The sequence below is a fragment of the Natrix helvetica genome (genome assembly GCF_964273705.1).
Source record: "Natrix helvetica genome assembly, chromosome: 1".
NCBI classification, from domain to species: domain Eukaryota; kingdom Metazoa; phylum Chordata; class Lepidosauria; order Squamata; family Natricidae; genus Natrix; species Natrix helvetica.
Window position 1 is genome coordinate 341,374,538 of NC_138548.1, and position 16,766 is coordinate 341,391,303.

Genomic DNA, 16,766 nt, shown 5'->3' on the forward strand with positions numbered 1-16,766 from the left:
CTTACTGTATTGAAGACCTGGGCAGTGGAGGCCCAGGTGCCTTGCTCCATAATTTGAACTAAGGAATTCCCCTGGGAATCCTGAATCTCCTGAAACAGTGAATATTTCTGACTTCTTGTGACATCTAGGAGAAAAGGAAAAGCAGCATAAGCGATTGATCCCAGCCAGCAATCTCATGGATTTAGAGTCCGCTCTTGCATTCAGAGACCTTTTCAATCAGAGAGTATTCTGGAGAGACTCTATTTTTCCTAAGCATCTTTGGAACCAGGAATGGTAGATTTCGAGAGAGCTTTGCGTCCCTCTTTTTGAAATCCAAAGACCACTTGTGTCTCATGTGACGGGCTCATGCATCATACAAAAACAGTCCTGGAATCAGCCATTTGCTGCAAGCCCTTCACTCTTGCCATCATGCCAGGAAAATACTACCTTCGTGCATAAAATGAGGGAAGAGAGAACTATGGTATCAATGCCTCTCAAAGAGCAGACTGTAGGCCAGTGATGGTGAATCTCTTCCGGTCTGAGTGCCCGAAGCACATGCATGCCCGAACCCCTCAAATGCAATGAGTGTGGCCCTGTGCATGTGCTGTGTGCATGTGCTCCATCCCCCACATATGCACCCCATCCCCTGTGCCCCACTCCTACACAGCAGAGACCCAAAGACCAGCTGGCCGCCGGGAGGCACATGTGCATGCACAGCGGAGCTGAGCTGGGGCGACGGCTTGCATGCCCACAGAGAGGGTGCTATGTGCCACCTCTGCCATGTGTGCCATAGGTTCACCATCACAGCTGTAGCCAAAGGACCCTTCAAATGGCTTTGGGAGACTCGCTTCCTAATGCTCGTCATCTCCATTGGGCTCTTTGCATGGGACAGATCCAGGGGTGGGTTTCAGCCGGTACGGACTGGTACGGGCTGAACGGGCATACCTGTTGGTACGGTAGTACCGGTTGGTGAAATTTAGCGTGCCTTCCCGTACCCCTTCTTCCGGAGGCCCCGTACCGGAACACTGCCTCCCCCTGGCCTGCCCCCCTCCCCCGCTCGTTCCCCCTGCCCACCGGTCACCATCTGCTCACTCACTTGCCCTGCCTGTCCACACCATGCTTGCCACACCCACCCACTTCCTTTGCCCACCCAGCTGAGGCTCCAAGGCTGCAGGCGGTCACCTGCCCAAACGAGGAGAAAACTATCACACTCTGGGGAAAGCAATTGGATTGATCAGAGAAGGCAGGACAGAGAGGAATCCAGGAGAAAACTATCACCCAAAAATCTCCCAAAGTTCTTTCCGCAGCACGTGATAGTTTTCTCCTGGATTCCTCCTTGTCCTGCCTTCTCCAATCAACCCAATTGCTTTCCCACTATGTGATAGTTTTCTCCTGGATTCCTTCTTAGCCCATCTTCCATCAACCCAATTGCTTTCCCCAGCATGCAATTTCGGCCCTAAATCCTTCAGCAGTCTATTTTTGGGAGTTTTCCCCCTCTCTTCCCCCCCCCTTTCCCTTCATCGGAGTCACAATTTTTTTTGCCACAGTGAGCATGGCTTGGTTGGGGTGGGTGGGTCATGTGACTGAGTGTGCATGAGTGATGCCAAGTTGGCCACGCTCACCCAGTCACATGGCTGCCAAGCCACTCCCATCCGGTCACATGACCGCCGAGCCACTCCCACAAAACAGGCCACACCTACAGAATAGGTTCTAAAAAAAATTGAAACCCACCACTGGACAGATCGATTGCTGAATAGAGAGGAGCAGCAAAGGTAGGGAAAGAGTTGTGTCCAAATTAGAATCTTGCCCAAGAGTAAAGACTCATCCTGACCACAGGCAGGATCACAAAGCCAGTGTTTGAGTCTGCTTTCCCCCTCTCACACCACACCACACCCACCCAACCCATTCATTTCATTTTCCACAATATTTTTCAGAGGATTTAATTTCTGAAATCAGTGCATTTATCCTCCTGTTTGTGCACGCATCACAGAACACAAAAACGCAGTAAGAAAAAAAGGAAAAACTTCCTCCCTTTTCCAGCACCTTAAAGCTACAGGACATGAAATCAATTTTGAAGGAGCCAGGTTAATCTCCAAAACAGAACACATCAACAAGAGAATAATTATGGAAGCCATCGAAATAGAGAAACACCCCCACAACATGAATAAACCTGATGATACCTCCTGCCTACCAAACATCTGGAAACCAGCCCTAGCCAACAAACGAACAACACCCACCACCCAGGCCGTTACAATACAAAACAACAATGCACACACAGCCAGCACCAATCAGCACCAATCTACCAATCACGATACAACCACACAACCAATCATTCCACTTACTGAAACAAAGCCAGCACCCTATCCCCTCCCACCAAGATTTACAGAAAGACGGCAGCTCTGTTCCCATTTTAAGCCCAAACCTGAAGATGGCAAGTGAGATCTTGCCGAAACGTTGCCAAGACAATCTCAATCCTACACGGGAAAAGACCCGAATACAACAAAACCAGCATACCTACACCCGTGAAAATTTACGAAAACATGCATGGTTTGGTGTATTTGGGTCTTTTCCCGTGTAAAATTGTTACACGGGAAATCTTACACAGGAAAAGACCCGAATACACCAAAACATGCATACCTGTACCCATGAAAATCCCTCTATATATATTGTATATATATATACACAGAGAGTACATATAAATAAAAGGTATGCAGACAATACAATATATGAGGTAAAATATTAATTTAAGATACAACCATAATAAAATCACCATAATAAGGCACCATAGAGTTGAAATGGGATAGATGATATAATTTGATATCTAGGGAAGCCTACCATCTCATTGCTTCTGGTGTGGCTGAGATCATCCCAGGTGCCTTGAAATTTTTCTGAGGGGACATTTTTGAACTGTGTGTGCTATTATTTGTTCTGGTGCACCATAGTCGCACTGCGGGCTTTTGACCATTCCCCACTTAAAAACCTTTCTGGAACCACTTTTAGAGCTAAAATAAATGTTGCCGAATAAACCGAAGTGCTAACTGTGGGAAAAGTCTGGCATGCATCTACATCAGCACTTACCATCCTGCAGGCAGCTTTGGAGGTAGGTACTTCCATTCCTTCTTACCTGTACAAAGAGGGAAAAGTTGGATTGCTGGAATCTGGGGGAGATTATCAGGACCACGTTCATGGGCACCACCACTTATCACATAATCACATAAGAGAACCATTTCTAGTTAGTAATAATATGTGTGGCTTTCTTGACCAGGTTTGAATCTGGATAGATACTTATAGAAGCGCAATGGGGAAATAAATTGGAAGAAAAGTGTCTCAGGGTTTAATTTTTCTGTGGAAGTCAACAACAGACTTTTATTTGCAGTTGGATTATACTCTCTCTGTCTTATTTGTATAAAATGTGGAGCATGTAATTTTGCAGGGATTTTGTTCCATGCTGGATACAGTCATAAAGCAGACTCTCAAGTGGCGATGATTATTTTATATGACTTGCTCAGGAAACAGCAGGCAGTTTCACTTTATACATCTAGACATGGTTTTTTTCAACCTTGGCCATTTAAAAATGTGTGGACTTCAACTCCCAGAATTCCCCACCTGCCATCTCTAAATTGCCAAAGTTGAAAACCATGATCTAGATTAAGAGACAGACTGTGGATGAAGGTCAATAAAACCACAACAGCAGCTCCAAGAAGCAAAAAGTCATTGAAGATGCCTTCTTTTTCCGGTCTTTTTTTCCTCTCTCCTGTAAATCAGTCCGAACTCCATTTCAGAGCAATGAGAGAACCTCTTTTTGACTTTTGATGTCTGCTAAAATAGTTCAGTCCGGTGGAGGATCCTTGGAAACTGAAAGTAAGGTTGCCCATTTAAAAATATATATATATGTTCCTACCTGCACACAGAGGTTGGGATGAGGTCGCAGTCTTGGAAACTCCTGCCGTTCCTATGAAAATTGGGGAAATTAATTCTGTTACAAGCAAACCCAATGCAGAGAGGCTGGAAAGCCAAATTATGTGTGTGTACTGTATGTCTGCCCCCTCTGCTCATGCCCCCTCAGGAGCTTCCAGGGGAATGGCTGCTGACCTCTGAGCTCCGTACGACTACGGAGCTCGCTGATGAAGGTGGGGGTGCCCCCGACCCTCTTTCCATCTGGAGGGTCGAGGATTAAGAGCAGCGACCACCCTGGCTTTCCATAGGGCCTAATTTGGCCTTCCAGGGTGGTCAAATAGCCAGGATGATAAGAAGATTGTCCCAGCTGGAGCCGAGATGGGAGTTGGAGGCGGAGTTATGGTCGGAGCTCCAGCTGGAGGGCGGCGATGGCGGCGAGGAGCGAGGCAGAGCAAGGCAGAGCGAGAGAGTGGCGGCGACGGCCCCCAGCAGTCCGGGCGGCGAGACGGCGGTATCGGCGATGCCAGCAGGGCCGAATTGGAGGGTGAGGACCGCCGGAAGGCCGTTCGGGGGCGGAACGAGGCTCGAGACGTTGGAGGCCGAAGAAGGCCCGCGGGAGAGCCGTAGGCCGGCCGGAGCAGCGCTCGGGCCTGGACCAACAGCGGGGGGTCGTTGAAATAGGGGGGTGGGCAGGCCACGACAAGTCCAGCCCTTAAAGATCTATGGAGTCTGGAGCCTGGAGCCTGGCAGAGGGAGGAGTGTGCCAGGAGGCAGAGGATTTATCAACCCCTGCCATCTGCCATCTGCCTGCCAAGACTGTGCCCAGGTGTCCCTCGTTGATTATCAACAACTTTTTACAACTACCTGCCCACTTGTCATTTTGACTATCTACAACTGCTCCCGAGCCAACTGTTGTGTGTGCCTGCGTGACTATCCCCACCATCTTTTACCAGCCCACTATCAAAATCCATCAAATATCCATTTAAACCGTCTGCCTACCTACACCACAGATTGCCTCCCAGCCTCCATCTTTCTACCTTTCTACCATCTTCCTACCACCTACTTTCCATCTAGTTACTGTCTTCTCATCATCCCCTTATTTATCACCTGATGTGGAACCTGGCTTGCTGACTCATTTTAACATCCATAGCACCCTGGCCCTGGTTACAGCGCTTCCAGTATATATTCGAGGTCAGACTTGCTCCAGCTGCGGGAGTCCCCCCTCTCGCAGATATGGCCCTTTGCCCTTTCAAGGGCCCACCTTAATGACGGGTTTGTTAACCCCGAGAGGTGGAGGAAGCGAAGACTTAGGGGGTTTTTAACAAGATGTTTTTCATCCATTTTAGGGGGTTCCAGGGTGGGTGGGAGAGATCAGGCCAGGAGGAGGACTTTAGCCAGGCGAACAGGTGAGGTCAAGGAGGGAGTGAGCGGAGTGGGGAGGGGGAGGGAAAATGACATTCCTACAGAGGGTTGTTTTATTTCAACGGTCGTGGGGAGGGGTGGGTGCGAGGACCGAACAAAATCTCATAGTCGGTTGGGAGACCGTGGCTGTTGGACACGCCCGGTCGCTCGTACCAACCCCCGCAGCCTAGGTGGCCAGGACCTACAGAGCCAGGGTCTGAGGCTGATGCTCTGCAATGCAAGGTCCGTTGTTAACAAGGCCCCCCTCATTAATGAGTTGATCTCAGAGGGGGAGCCGGACCTTGCAGGGATAACGGAGACCTGGTTGGGCCACGAGGGTGGTTTGCCCCTCGTGGAGATGTGCCCGCCAGGTTACCGTGCATTTCATCAGCCGCGGGGCCCTGGGTAAGGGTGGCGGGGTGGCGGTAATTATACGGGAGAGTCTGGAACCGAGGGAGTTCACTGTGCCACAGATCTCCGGGTGTGAGTCCCTTGGTGTGAAATGGGGCCCAGGGAGGTAGTTGGGCTTGCTGATTGTATACTTGGCTCCTCGCTATGCATCAGCGGCCCTGCCTGAGCTCCTCGAGCTGATCACGGAGACGGCAGTTGATACCCCCAAACTTGTGGTTATGGGGGATTTCAACCTGCCGTCGACGGGCGAAGCATCCGAGGTGGCTCGGGAGTTCATGGCTTCCATGACAGCCATGGACCTGACCCAATTAATTCAGGGCCCCACACACGAAGGTGGGCACACACTGGACCTTGTTTTTGTATCTGGACAGTGGACGAGTGATCTGGGAATAGGGGATCTAGTTATTACACCCCTGTCATGGTCAGACCACTCATCTCTCCGGCTCGACTTCCCCGGCGCTACCCCCCACCGCAGGGAGGCGGAACCTGATTGTCCCAGATGGTTCCGCCCCAGGCGACTGATGGAACCGGATAGGTTCCAGACGGAGCTTGGGCCACTTCCTGTAGCCCTGACCCGCTCCCGGACGGAGGACCTAGTGGCCGCTTGGAATAGAGCGGCTGCTGGGGCCTTGGACCGGGTAGCGCCTTTGCGGCCTCTCCTGCGGCAACGAACCACCCTGGCTCCTTGGTTTACCGAGGAGCTGAGGGTGATGAAACGCCACAAGAGACGCCTAGAAAGCAGGTGGAGGTCCTCACGCTCCGAATCTGACCGAACACAGGTAAGAGCCTAGTTACGGACCTACCTTGTGGCACTGAGAGCAGCCAAACGTAGACACTGTGCCGCTCTTATTGCGTCTGTGGATAATCGCCCTGCCGCCCTGTTTCGGGTGACCCGCTCCCTCTTATCACAGAGGCCGCGGGAAGCCCCTTTGCAGGGTAGAGCAGAGGAGTTTGGGGAATATCTGCAGGACAAAATCGATCAGATCCGGAGTGGATGGGCCCCCTTCAGTGGACCAGGGGAGACGTCGGAAGCAAGTCTTGAGACCCCACGCTGGGAGGGGTTTGACTCTGTTGCCCCCGAGGATTTGGACAGGTTACGTGGGCGACTGCGAGCCACCTCATGTTTACTGGACCCGTGTCCCTCCTGGCTTGTACTGGCATCCTGGGAGGTTACACGAGGCTGGCTCCTGGGTCTGGTGAACGCTTCACTTGAGGAGGGGTCCTTGCCGGCCGCCTTGAAAGAGGCGGTGGTGAGGCCCCTGCTCAAGAGGCCTTCCCTGGATCCGGAGGAGCTAGCTAATTACCGTCCTGTCTCCAACCTTCCCTTTTTAGCGAAGGTTGTAGAGAGTGTGGTGGCACAACAGTTCCCACGTCACCTGGAGGAAGCAGACTATCTAGACCCAGTCCGGCTTTCGACCCGGTCACAGCACGGAGACGGCCTTGGTCGCGTTGGTAGATGATCTCTGGAGGGCCAGAGATAGGGGTTGCTCCTCTATCCTGGTCCTATTAGATCTATCAGCGGCTTTCAATACCATCGACCATGGTATCTTATTGCGCCAGCTGGAAGAGCTGGGCATAGGGGGCACCGTTTTGCGGTGGTTCCGCTCCTACCTCTCCGACCGGACGCAGTGTGTGTTGGCAGGGGAGCAGAGGTCGACCCTGAGGCCACTCACTTGTGGGGTGCCACAGGGGTCGGTCCTCTTGCCCCTCCTGTTCAACACATACATGAAGCCGCTGGGTGAGATCATCCGTGGTTTTGGGGTTGGATACCATCTGTACGCTGATGATACGCAGCTGTACATTTCCACCCCAAACCACCCCAATGAGGCCGTCGAAATGATGTCCCGGTGTTTGGAAGCCGTCCGGGTCTGGATGGGGGACAACAGACTTAAACTCAACCCCTCCAAGACTGAGTGGCTGTGGCTACCGGCGCCCTGGTTCAACCAGTGGATGCCATCGCTGGCCATAGGGGGCGAACAACTGCCCCCCGTGGAACGGGCGCTCAATTTGGGCGTCCTCCTTGATGCCCGGCTGTCGATGGATGACCATGTGACAGCCGTGGCGAGGGGGGCGTTCCACCAGGTTCGCCTGGTGCGCCAATTGCGCCCCCTATTGGATCGGGACGCCCTACGCACAGTCACTCATGCGCTGGTGACGTCTCGCCTGGACTACTGCAATGCTCTCTACATGGGGCTCCCCTTGAGATGCACCCGAAGACTACAGCTAGTTCAGAATGCGGCCGCGCGGGCCATCATGGGAGGAACAAGATACTCCCATATAATACCACTCCTGCGTGAGCTGCACTGGCTACCTGTGGTTTTTCGGGTGCGTTTCAAGGTGTTGGTTACTATCTTTAAAGCGCTCCATGGCACGGGACCTAGTTACCTGCGGGATCGCATCTCACCTCACACATCTCTACGACCTATCCGCTCTCACAGGGAGGGACTCCTCCAGGTGCCATCCGCCAAGCAGTGCCAACGGGTGGCGCCTAGGAATAGAGCCTTCTCTGTGATGGGCCCAACCCTCTGGAATGACCTCCCCCCCCGATATTAGAACTACTAACGACCTCCGCTCCTTCCGACAGAAGCTTACGACCCACCTGTTCCAATTAGCTGGCTTAGCCGATTTATAGCTCCATTTTTCACCTCCTGGCAAACATCTTATCGTGGAATTTTTAAGGAATTTTAATCTTATTTGTATTTTAATTAAATATGGTACAGTATATTTTCTACCTCCTCCGTCTATGTTTAAGTTTATATATATGTATTCTATTTTGATATGTATATGGTTTTTAATAATGACTGTACACCACCCCGAGTCCTGTTTAGGAAAGGGCGCGGTTTATAAATAAAAGTTTGATTGATTGATTGATGTGCAAAGCACAGCTTTCACCTGACTGCAAGTAGCTACACCAATCTCACCAATTAATGTCAACATTACATTGAACTAATGAAATTCAGTTGGAATATTTTAATGAATGAAGGTGAATATACATGTCCCAGAATAATGTTGCAGGATCCAATCTGGGTCGGTCACCGGGAGAAGCGGTTTTGTCTTCCGAGCTTTCGGATTTGTGCTGGAGCCCATCCTCAGGAAACTTCTCTCTAACCTTCAAGTTCCCTGAAGATGGGCTCCAGCATGAGCCCGAAAGAGAGGTGGTATTCAGCCAGTCCTCTCCGGTTTAGGTGAACCGGTAGCGGTGGCTGCAACAGGCTCCGCCCACCCCACCCCGACATAATGTGCGACCTTCTGCGCATCCACAGAAGGCGGTGCGCATGTGCAGAAGGTAGCACGTGTGCTCACATTTGAGAACCGGTAGGGAAGGTAAGTGAATCCCACCACTGGTCCGAAAGCTCGGAAGACAAAACCTGTGGTCCCGGTGACTGATCCAGATTGGATCCTAAATTAATTAAATCGAATTGATGTATTTGGAACAGAGCCAGCAGGGTGTAGTGGTTAAGGTGAGGCCTAGAAACCAGGAGACTGAGTTTTAGTTCTGATGTGGACAGAAAGCCACCTGGGGGACTTTGGGTTCTCTGTATGTTCAATCTACCTCACAAGGTTGTTGTTGTGGGGAAAAATAGGAGGCAGGAATATTAAGTAAATTCACTGGATTGAGTTGACCAAAAATGCATCTTAAAAAGTGGGGGGGGGGGAGGGAAATCTATAATAATAATTACAACAACAACACTCCATATATTTAACCATGACTATTTTCATTGTTTCCATCACAAAAAATATAGTTATGTATTTTGGAGGGAGTGTATATGTGTGCACTAAAATTTATGAATGGCACAAACTCTTAGAGATGGCATCTCTTTCCAACTATGAGTCTTTTGACCACCTCTTCCATCTCCTAAAGGTCTTCTGGAGAAATGAAGATGTCAGATGCATCATTTGGATGAGGGAATAAATGGGGAACTCATCAAATTTGCAGATGACACCAAGCTGGCAGGAATAGCCAACACTCCAGAAGATAGGCTTAAGATACAGAAGGATCTTGACAAACTTGAACATTGGGCACTATCTAACAAAATGAAATTCAATGGTGAAAAGAGTAAGGTTCTACATTTAGGCAAGAAAAACGAAATGTACAGGTACAGTATATGTGGTACCTTGCTCAACAGTAGTAACTGTGAAAGGGATCTTGGAGTCCTAGTGGACAACCATTTAAATAGGAGCCAGCAGTGTGCAGCAGCTGCCAAAAAAGCCAACACAGTTCTAGGCTGCATCAACAGAGGGATAGAATCAAGATCACGTGAAGTGTTAATACCACTTTATAATGCCTTGGTAAGGCCACACTTGGAATACTGCATTCAGTTTGGTCACCACAATGTAGAAAAGATGTGGAGACTCTAGAAAGAGTGCAGAGAAGAGCAACAAAGCAACAAAGATGATTAGGGGACTGGAGACTAAAACATATGAAGAACTGGGTATGTCTAGTTTAATAGAAAGAAGGACTAGGGGAGACAGGATAGCATTGTTCCAATATCTCAGGGGTTGCCACAAAGAAGAGGGAGTCAAACTATTTTCCAAGGCACCTGAGGGTAGAACAAGAAGCAATGGGTGGAAAGTAATCAAGGAGAGAAGCAACTTAGAACTGAGGGGAAACTTCCTGACAGAACAATGAATCAGTGGAACAGCTTGCCCCCAGAAGTTGTGAATGCCCCAACACTGGAAGTCTTTAAGAAGATGTTGGATAGCCATTTGTCTGAAACGGTATAGGGTTTCCTGCCTAGGCAGGGGGTTGGACTAGAAGACCTCCAAGGTCCCTTCCAACTCTGGTATTGTATTGTATTGTATTGTATTTCTCAGCAGGGTCCTCAGACTTTCAAAAGAGGAAGCAAAGGAGGGAGGGAAGGAAGGAAGGAAAGAAGGAAGGAAGGAGGGGAAAACTCCTGTTTAGTGCAAAAATGGGAGAAAGAACAAAAAAGAAACAAGGAAAAAAGAGAGAAATTGGGGAGGGAAGAGAGAAAAAGGTTGCAACAATCAGGTTTATGTTTTGTAATTCCTAGTGGAATTTTTTTTACCAGAATCCCTTTAACCGGGCAGTGGCAGCACACTGGCACGAGACCTTATCATTGTTCCAGTTCTCAGCTTGTTCTTCATCTCCTGATTGACATTTCTCTCCCCCCCTTTTTTTTTTTGCATTCTCTACTTACATGTGGAATGAGGACCAGATGCAGATGGGGATGCAGAGGTTGGCAGGCAAGGTCTTCCATCTGCCAGCAGGGAACCAGCTCTCCTTGAAGGTCACACGGAGCAGAAACGAAGCAGCTCAAACTCCCACCAGTAGCGTTAACTTCCAAGCGGCTGTGTGTCCAGGCCGTGGCCAAAGCTGCTGGGTCTGAAATGAGAGGTTGCACTTCTATCAACGTCTGTAGCGATTCTCAGCCATCCAGGTCTGTGATGCTTTTTCAGGAGGCAACTGGACTTTCTTGCTTTTCTCTTTGAAAAAAACTTAGTTTTTTTTTTCATTTCTCATCCAAGGAGCTTCTTCAGCTCTGACTGAATGGTGGGGAATGGAAGGATTTATATTCCTTGCAGACAGCTGATCATTTGCATCCAGAGGTGGGCTGCAGCCAGTTTGCAACGGTTCAGGCGAATCGATTGTTAAGTTTTTTACCAGTTCGGAGAACGGCATGACTTTAAGACCCTCCAACATGCAAACTGTGGTTACTCATCCTAAAATAAATCCTCTTTACCTGGAGCTTCAAAATTTGCTGTTTGCTGGGGAGGTGTGTAGCTAAAACTCAGTCTACGTTTAGTGTACGTCTGACTTTGGGGAATATTTCTTCATAACCAAACAAAAGTGTATTTTCTCTGCAGTTCACACCCCTTGCTCGCTGGATCTGGATGTCACAAAGCAAAGCCCACATTTTGTAATTAACCCCCAAGCCCTGCTTTGATTGGCAGAGTGCTGCAGGAGGTTGAGTGCTGTCATGCCCCCCCAGCCATGCCCCCCCCCCAGCCACGCTACCCAGCCACACCCACCCAGCCGGTCATTAGGGCAGAGAAAAGGTTGTTAAATTATTTGAAGCCCACCACTGTTTGCATCCTTCTTGAGGGTCATTGAAGCTCATGAAGATTTATCTGTGTCCTTAGGGTCACCTGACTAGTGCTAATGGTTCCTGTACTCTGCAATCTTTCTGGAAATCTGTATTCATCCCAAATTGCGTAGCTAAACGTCTGTAACTACAGATAACCAGCTGCCTGCAAGGAATATAAACCCTTCCATTCCCCACCATCCAGTCAGAGCTGAAAAAAGCTTCTTAGATGAGAAGCAAAATGTCTTCAAAGAAAAAATAAACAAGTCCAGTTGCCTTCTGAAAAACCACCTTTGGGACACTTCTATCAAAGCGATCCCATCTTCCCAGCAAGCCCATTCCCCCGCATATGCATATATTTACATTTATTTTAGCCAATCGTGATGTGCCTTAAAAAAGAAATGAAATGCAATTTTCATACCATTTGCAAAGGGACAGAGATGAGTTCGCGGTGTGTCAGCTTGGTCTTCAATCTTGGGCCAGACCTATGAACAGAATATTTGAGAGGATAAGGAGGGGGAGAGAGGTGGCCTTAAAGAGCATTCCTCATCCACCCATCCATCCATCCATCCATCCATCCATCCATCCATCCATCCATCTGATTTTTATACTTCTGCAATATCTACCTCTGGGAGGAATGCCAAGGTTGGGTAACCTCTTCTCAAGGAAAGGAAAGCCCCTTGGATCCACAGTCTTCTCTACCCTTTCCATCCCGTTGTCTAGAACAGTGTTTTTCAACCTTGGCAACTTGAAGATGTCTGGACTTCAATTCCCAGAATTCCCCAGCCAGCGAAAGTTGAAGTCCAGACATCTTCAAGTTGCCAAGGTTGAAAAACACTGGTCTAGAATCAACTCTGGCTTGTGGTCTCATTTCTTAAAGCCACATGACTCAACCCAGTGTAGGGACTGTCGTGTGAAACGGTGGGCCTATTTTGATTTGGTCTGTTCATACATCTGATTGATACAAGGAAGATTGTATAGATATGCTCAAGGCCGCAGTTGCATAATTGCAGCCACCATGTTGACTTTTTTGAAACCCCCTGTGGATGGTCCTGGGAGGGAGGGGCCTATCCTGCCCCCCCCCTCCTCCATGCATTAACAGCTGGTTGAGGATGGTAATAGAGACATGGTGGCTCAGTGGCTAAGACGCTGAGCTTGTCGATCAGAAAGGTCGGCAGTTCAGCGGTTCGAATCCCTAGCGCTGCGTAACGGAGTGAGCTCCTGTAACTTGTCCCAGTTTCTGCCAACATAGCAGTTCGAAAGCACATAAAAATGAAGGTAGAAAAATAGGGACCACTTTAATGGAAAGATAAGTGTTCCATGCGCCTTCAGCATTTAGTCATGCAAGCCACATGACCATGAAGATGTCTTCATCGCATCCTGCCGCACACATCGCTGCGACCAATCCGCTCTCACAGGGAGGGACTTCTCCTGGTGCCGTCCACCAGGCAATGCCAACGGGCGGCGTCTAGGAGTAGAGCCTTCTCTGTGATGGGCCCAACCCTCTGGAATGACCTCCCCCCCGACATTAGAACCACCACCGACTTCCGCTCCTTCCGACAAAAACTAAAGACTCACCTGTTTCGATTAGCTGGCCTGGCACACTCATAACTTTTACCTCCTGACAGATATATTTTAATTGGTATTTTAGGGGAACCATTTTAAATTTAACTTTTCGGGGTATTTTTTAGGGGTCTTTTAAAGATTGTATTTTAAATACTTTACTTTAATGTACAGTTCTTTTAACCTCCTCCATCTAAGTATCTAAGTATCTAAGTATCTAAGTATTTAACTATTTATGTATTTAAATATCTAAGTATTGTTTTATCTATGTATCTTTTATGTATTGACTGTACACCGCCCCGAGTCCCTTTTGGGAGAGGGGGCGGTCTATAAATATGAATAAAGTAAAGTAAAGTAAAGTAAGTCTTTGGACAGGACTGGCTCTTTCTCTTTGAAATGGAGACAAGCACCGCCCTCTAGAGTCAGGAATGACTAGCACATATGTGCGAGAGGAACCTCATGACACAGGGCGTTTGATATCGCTATTCTCAAAGGACTTAACTGGCAGTGGGTGATGCTGTACAACCATATGCTTAATCAGTTGTAGATTGCCATTAATGCACACTAAGCCCACAAGACAAAGTCTGACATAGAAAAGAGGAGAATCTACCTGGGAATTGCTGCAAACATGAAATAGGTCACCAGATGTTGTCAGGCACAGCCCAGGGGGCATCTGAAGCTACCCTCCCATTTGGAACAAATCAGATAATCCAGTCAAGGTCAGCTTTTGGTGCTCTGACAGGCACATCTGCACAGTGCTCTTTGGCCACAGAACGCATGTTGTGGCCTTGTACTGGGAAGCTTTTTTAATGCCCCAGACAAGTCTACAACCATGGAAAAGCTTCCTAAATTCCCATCTCGGTACTAACTAGATTCAACATGCCTTTGCTTCTGATCTTCAGATCAGATTAGCCAAGTGCTACCAACTGCCAAAACTCATTTGTTACAAATACCGTATTTTCCAGAGTATAAAATGCACCTTTTTTCCCTCAAAAAAGAGGGTGAAAGTCTGGGTGTGTCTTATACACTGAATACAGCATTTTTGGCCTCCCGAAACCCCGCCCCTTTTGCAAAAATGCCCATGCATAGCCTTTAGGAGGCTTCCAGAGTGCTCCTGGGGGCTGGGGAGGGCAAAAATGAGTGAAAAACAGGCTATACATGCACTTTCTTTGACAAAAACAGGCCCGTTTTTGCAAAAAATGGGCCGTTATTTGCTCATTTCTGCCCCCCCCCCCCAGCCTCCAGGAGCACACTACAAGCCTCCTAAAGGCTATGCATGCTCTCTTTTTTTATGAAAAACAGAGCCGTTTTTGGGAGGTCTGCAGAGTGCAAAAACTTTTTTTTAAAAATTTGCCTGTTCAAAATCTTGGTGCATCTTATACTCAGAAAAAAGATGGTCATCTAGAAACCAGTCCTTGTGTCAAGGTTCCAACTGCTGAACCTAACCAATTCAGCACTCCGAGACGGACAGCTTTCTCAAAAGAAGTGTTTTATTGAGTACGCACCAGGCTCTTTGAGAAAATCAAGTGTAAATCAGGCACTGTTAGAATAGGGATAGAGAATGTTTTGATGAAGGAGGCTTGCACTACATTTTTAACAGCCTGGCGCTGGAATGGGTGAGACAATGATGCTAAGATAATAATGGGACTGTTTTGTTGTTGTTTATTGAAAAGACAGTGCCATGTCAGGATAACAATAAAAAATATAGCAAAGCCAAAGAAAAATCAATAGTAAATTTTAACATACAAGCTAATACCGTGTTTCCCAGAAAATAAGACTGGGTCTTATTTTCTTTTGACCCCCAAAATATGGCCTTGGCCTTATAATCGGGGGAGGGCTTATTGTTTTGGGATTGCTGGGCGGCTGCTCTCTTGTGAGCGGGCTCCCGAAGAGCCTGGTGTGGAGACAGGAGGATGCGGGCACAGCCTCAGAGGCGAACGGCTGTGTTGCACTGTCGCAGCCATGAGGTGACCGCACTCACGAACAGCTGCCTGGCAATCCCTCTCTCCAGCCGGGCAGAGCGCCACTCACTGACCCAGCGGTATCCTGAAGGTGCCAAGCTGCAAGTTTGCCAGTCGTCCCCCCCCGGCTCCCACAGCTTGGTGCCTTTGGGATATCACTAAGTCGGTGAGTGGCACTCTGCTTCGCCGGAGGGGGGGAGTTGTCCAAGGGGCTTATTTTCAGGGGAGGGCTTATATTTTTGCCCACCCTACCCCAGAAAATCTGGCATGGCCTTATTTTCAGGACATGTCATATTTTTAGGGAAACACAGTAACTATAACATTACTATATTGGACTGTTTTGGAAAAGATAGACTTAAAAGAAAACCTCTATCTATGGCAGATTTCCAATTCATTGGAGCATTTATACTACAGTGAATCTTAGTTTGGTCAGGAAAAGTCACAAATGATATCCTTGCAGGCCTGATTCCATCTGGGGACTACAGCTTGTCCCTCCCTAATTTAAAATAATTCAGGAGCTTCTAGATTTCAGCTGCTTAGAGGTTAAAAACATTCACTCCACAGTTCTTATCTTGGGATTTCCTGCCCTTCCTCAGTGAGTCCTCTGGCACCAGTCCAGGGCCATGCATTTCTACCTAAGAAACCAACCCTCCACAGGTACTCAATCTCTCCATCTCTAGAAGCAGTTCTGAGAAATGCCACAGGTGAGAAAATGGGCTAAAATATCCTAACTCTGCCTTAATCTTGTTCTTTCTTGCCTGCTCTGCAATTGTATGGCAAATTTAACTATGGGCAGGTGGCCTAAAGAAGTAGGGGAGAGATCTTCTGAAGCATTGTTCTTACCTGGAAGCAGAGACAAGGAAACACCTGCGAGAGTGGTAAACTCACATTCTCCGATCCAGCCTAGGTTAGTGGGAAATAGGAAACCGTGAGTAAATCAGGGTCTACTACTTCACAGATGTTTTCAGGATACTAGGATTCCTAATTTTTTTGTTCTTATTTCATTTATTAAATTTATATACCACCCATCTCGACTAAAATTATATATATTTTATTTATTTCAAATACATATATGGCTACCCATCCTATATTCCATAATTCCGGCAACTCGCAGCAACAGCGATTAAAAACATAAAAGAAAAAGAAAGACTAGTATCCAAGGAACATCTTCTAGCAGCCCCTAAAAAACACACCCCAATATATAAATATCGCAACCACTGGGCTCCAGCTTCACTTTATTCTAATACCTAGAGGAAAAAGACGCTTTTTAAGGCTTTAAAAGAAAAGGTAAGCAAATGAAGTGTCAGGCCTGTAGTTATGTTTCTTTTAGGATCTTTGGCCTGCCACACTTTCTATTATTTTCCTATGCTGTTTCATTAGTGTAGTAGTTGGGAGGGGGGGAATAGAAAGGAGTAGATTTGGGGAATGTGTTGTTGTCATTCTTTCTAGTAGCCCAAGGTCATCTTTTGTCTCCGTACCTCGACATCTGACCGGAACCAGCTGGGTG

The 16,766-nt window shown here is 48.0% G+C and overlaps 1 protein-coding gene across 2 annotated transcripts in view; it reads right to left on the bottom strand.

The window, feature by feature from the left end:
* IL17RC (interleukin 17 receptor C) overlaps positions 1-16,766 on the bottom strand; it is a 52,714-nt gene that overhangs the window by 9,649 nt on the left and 26,299 nt on the right. For both annotated transcript variants that reach the window (XM_081947495.1, XM_081947494.1), the window contains exons 9-14: positions 16,103-16,162; positions 12,157-12,220; positions 10,851-11,035; positions 3,881-3,931; positions 3,058-3,103; positions 6-124 (exon numbers count right to left, since the gene is read on the bottom strand). In XM_081947495.1, the coding sequence (XP_081803621.1) occupies positions 6-124; positions 3,058-3,103; positions 3,881-3,931; positions 10,851-11,035; positions 12,157-12,220; positions 16,103-16,162 (525 nt within the window). The remainder of the gene's footprint in view (positions 1-5; positions 125-3,057; positions 3,104-3,880; positions 3,932-10,850; positions 11,036-12,156; positions 12,221-16,102; positions 16,163-16,766) is intronic.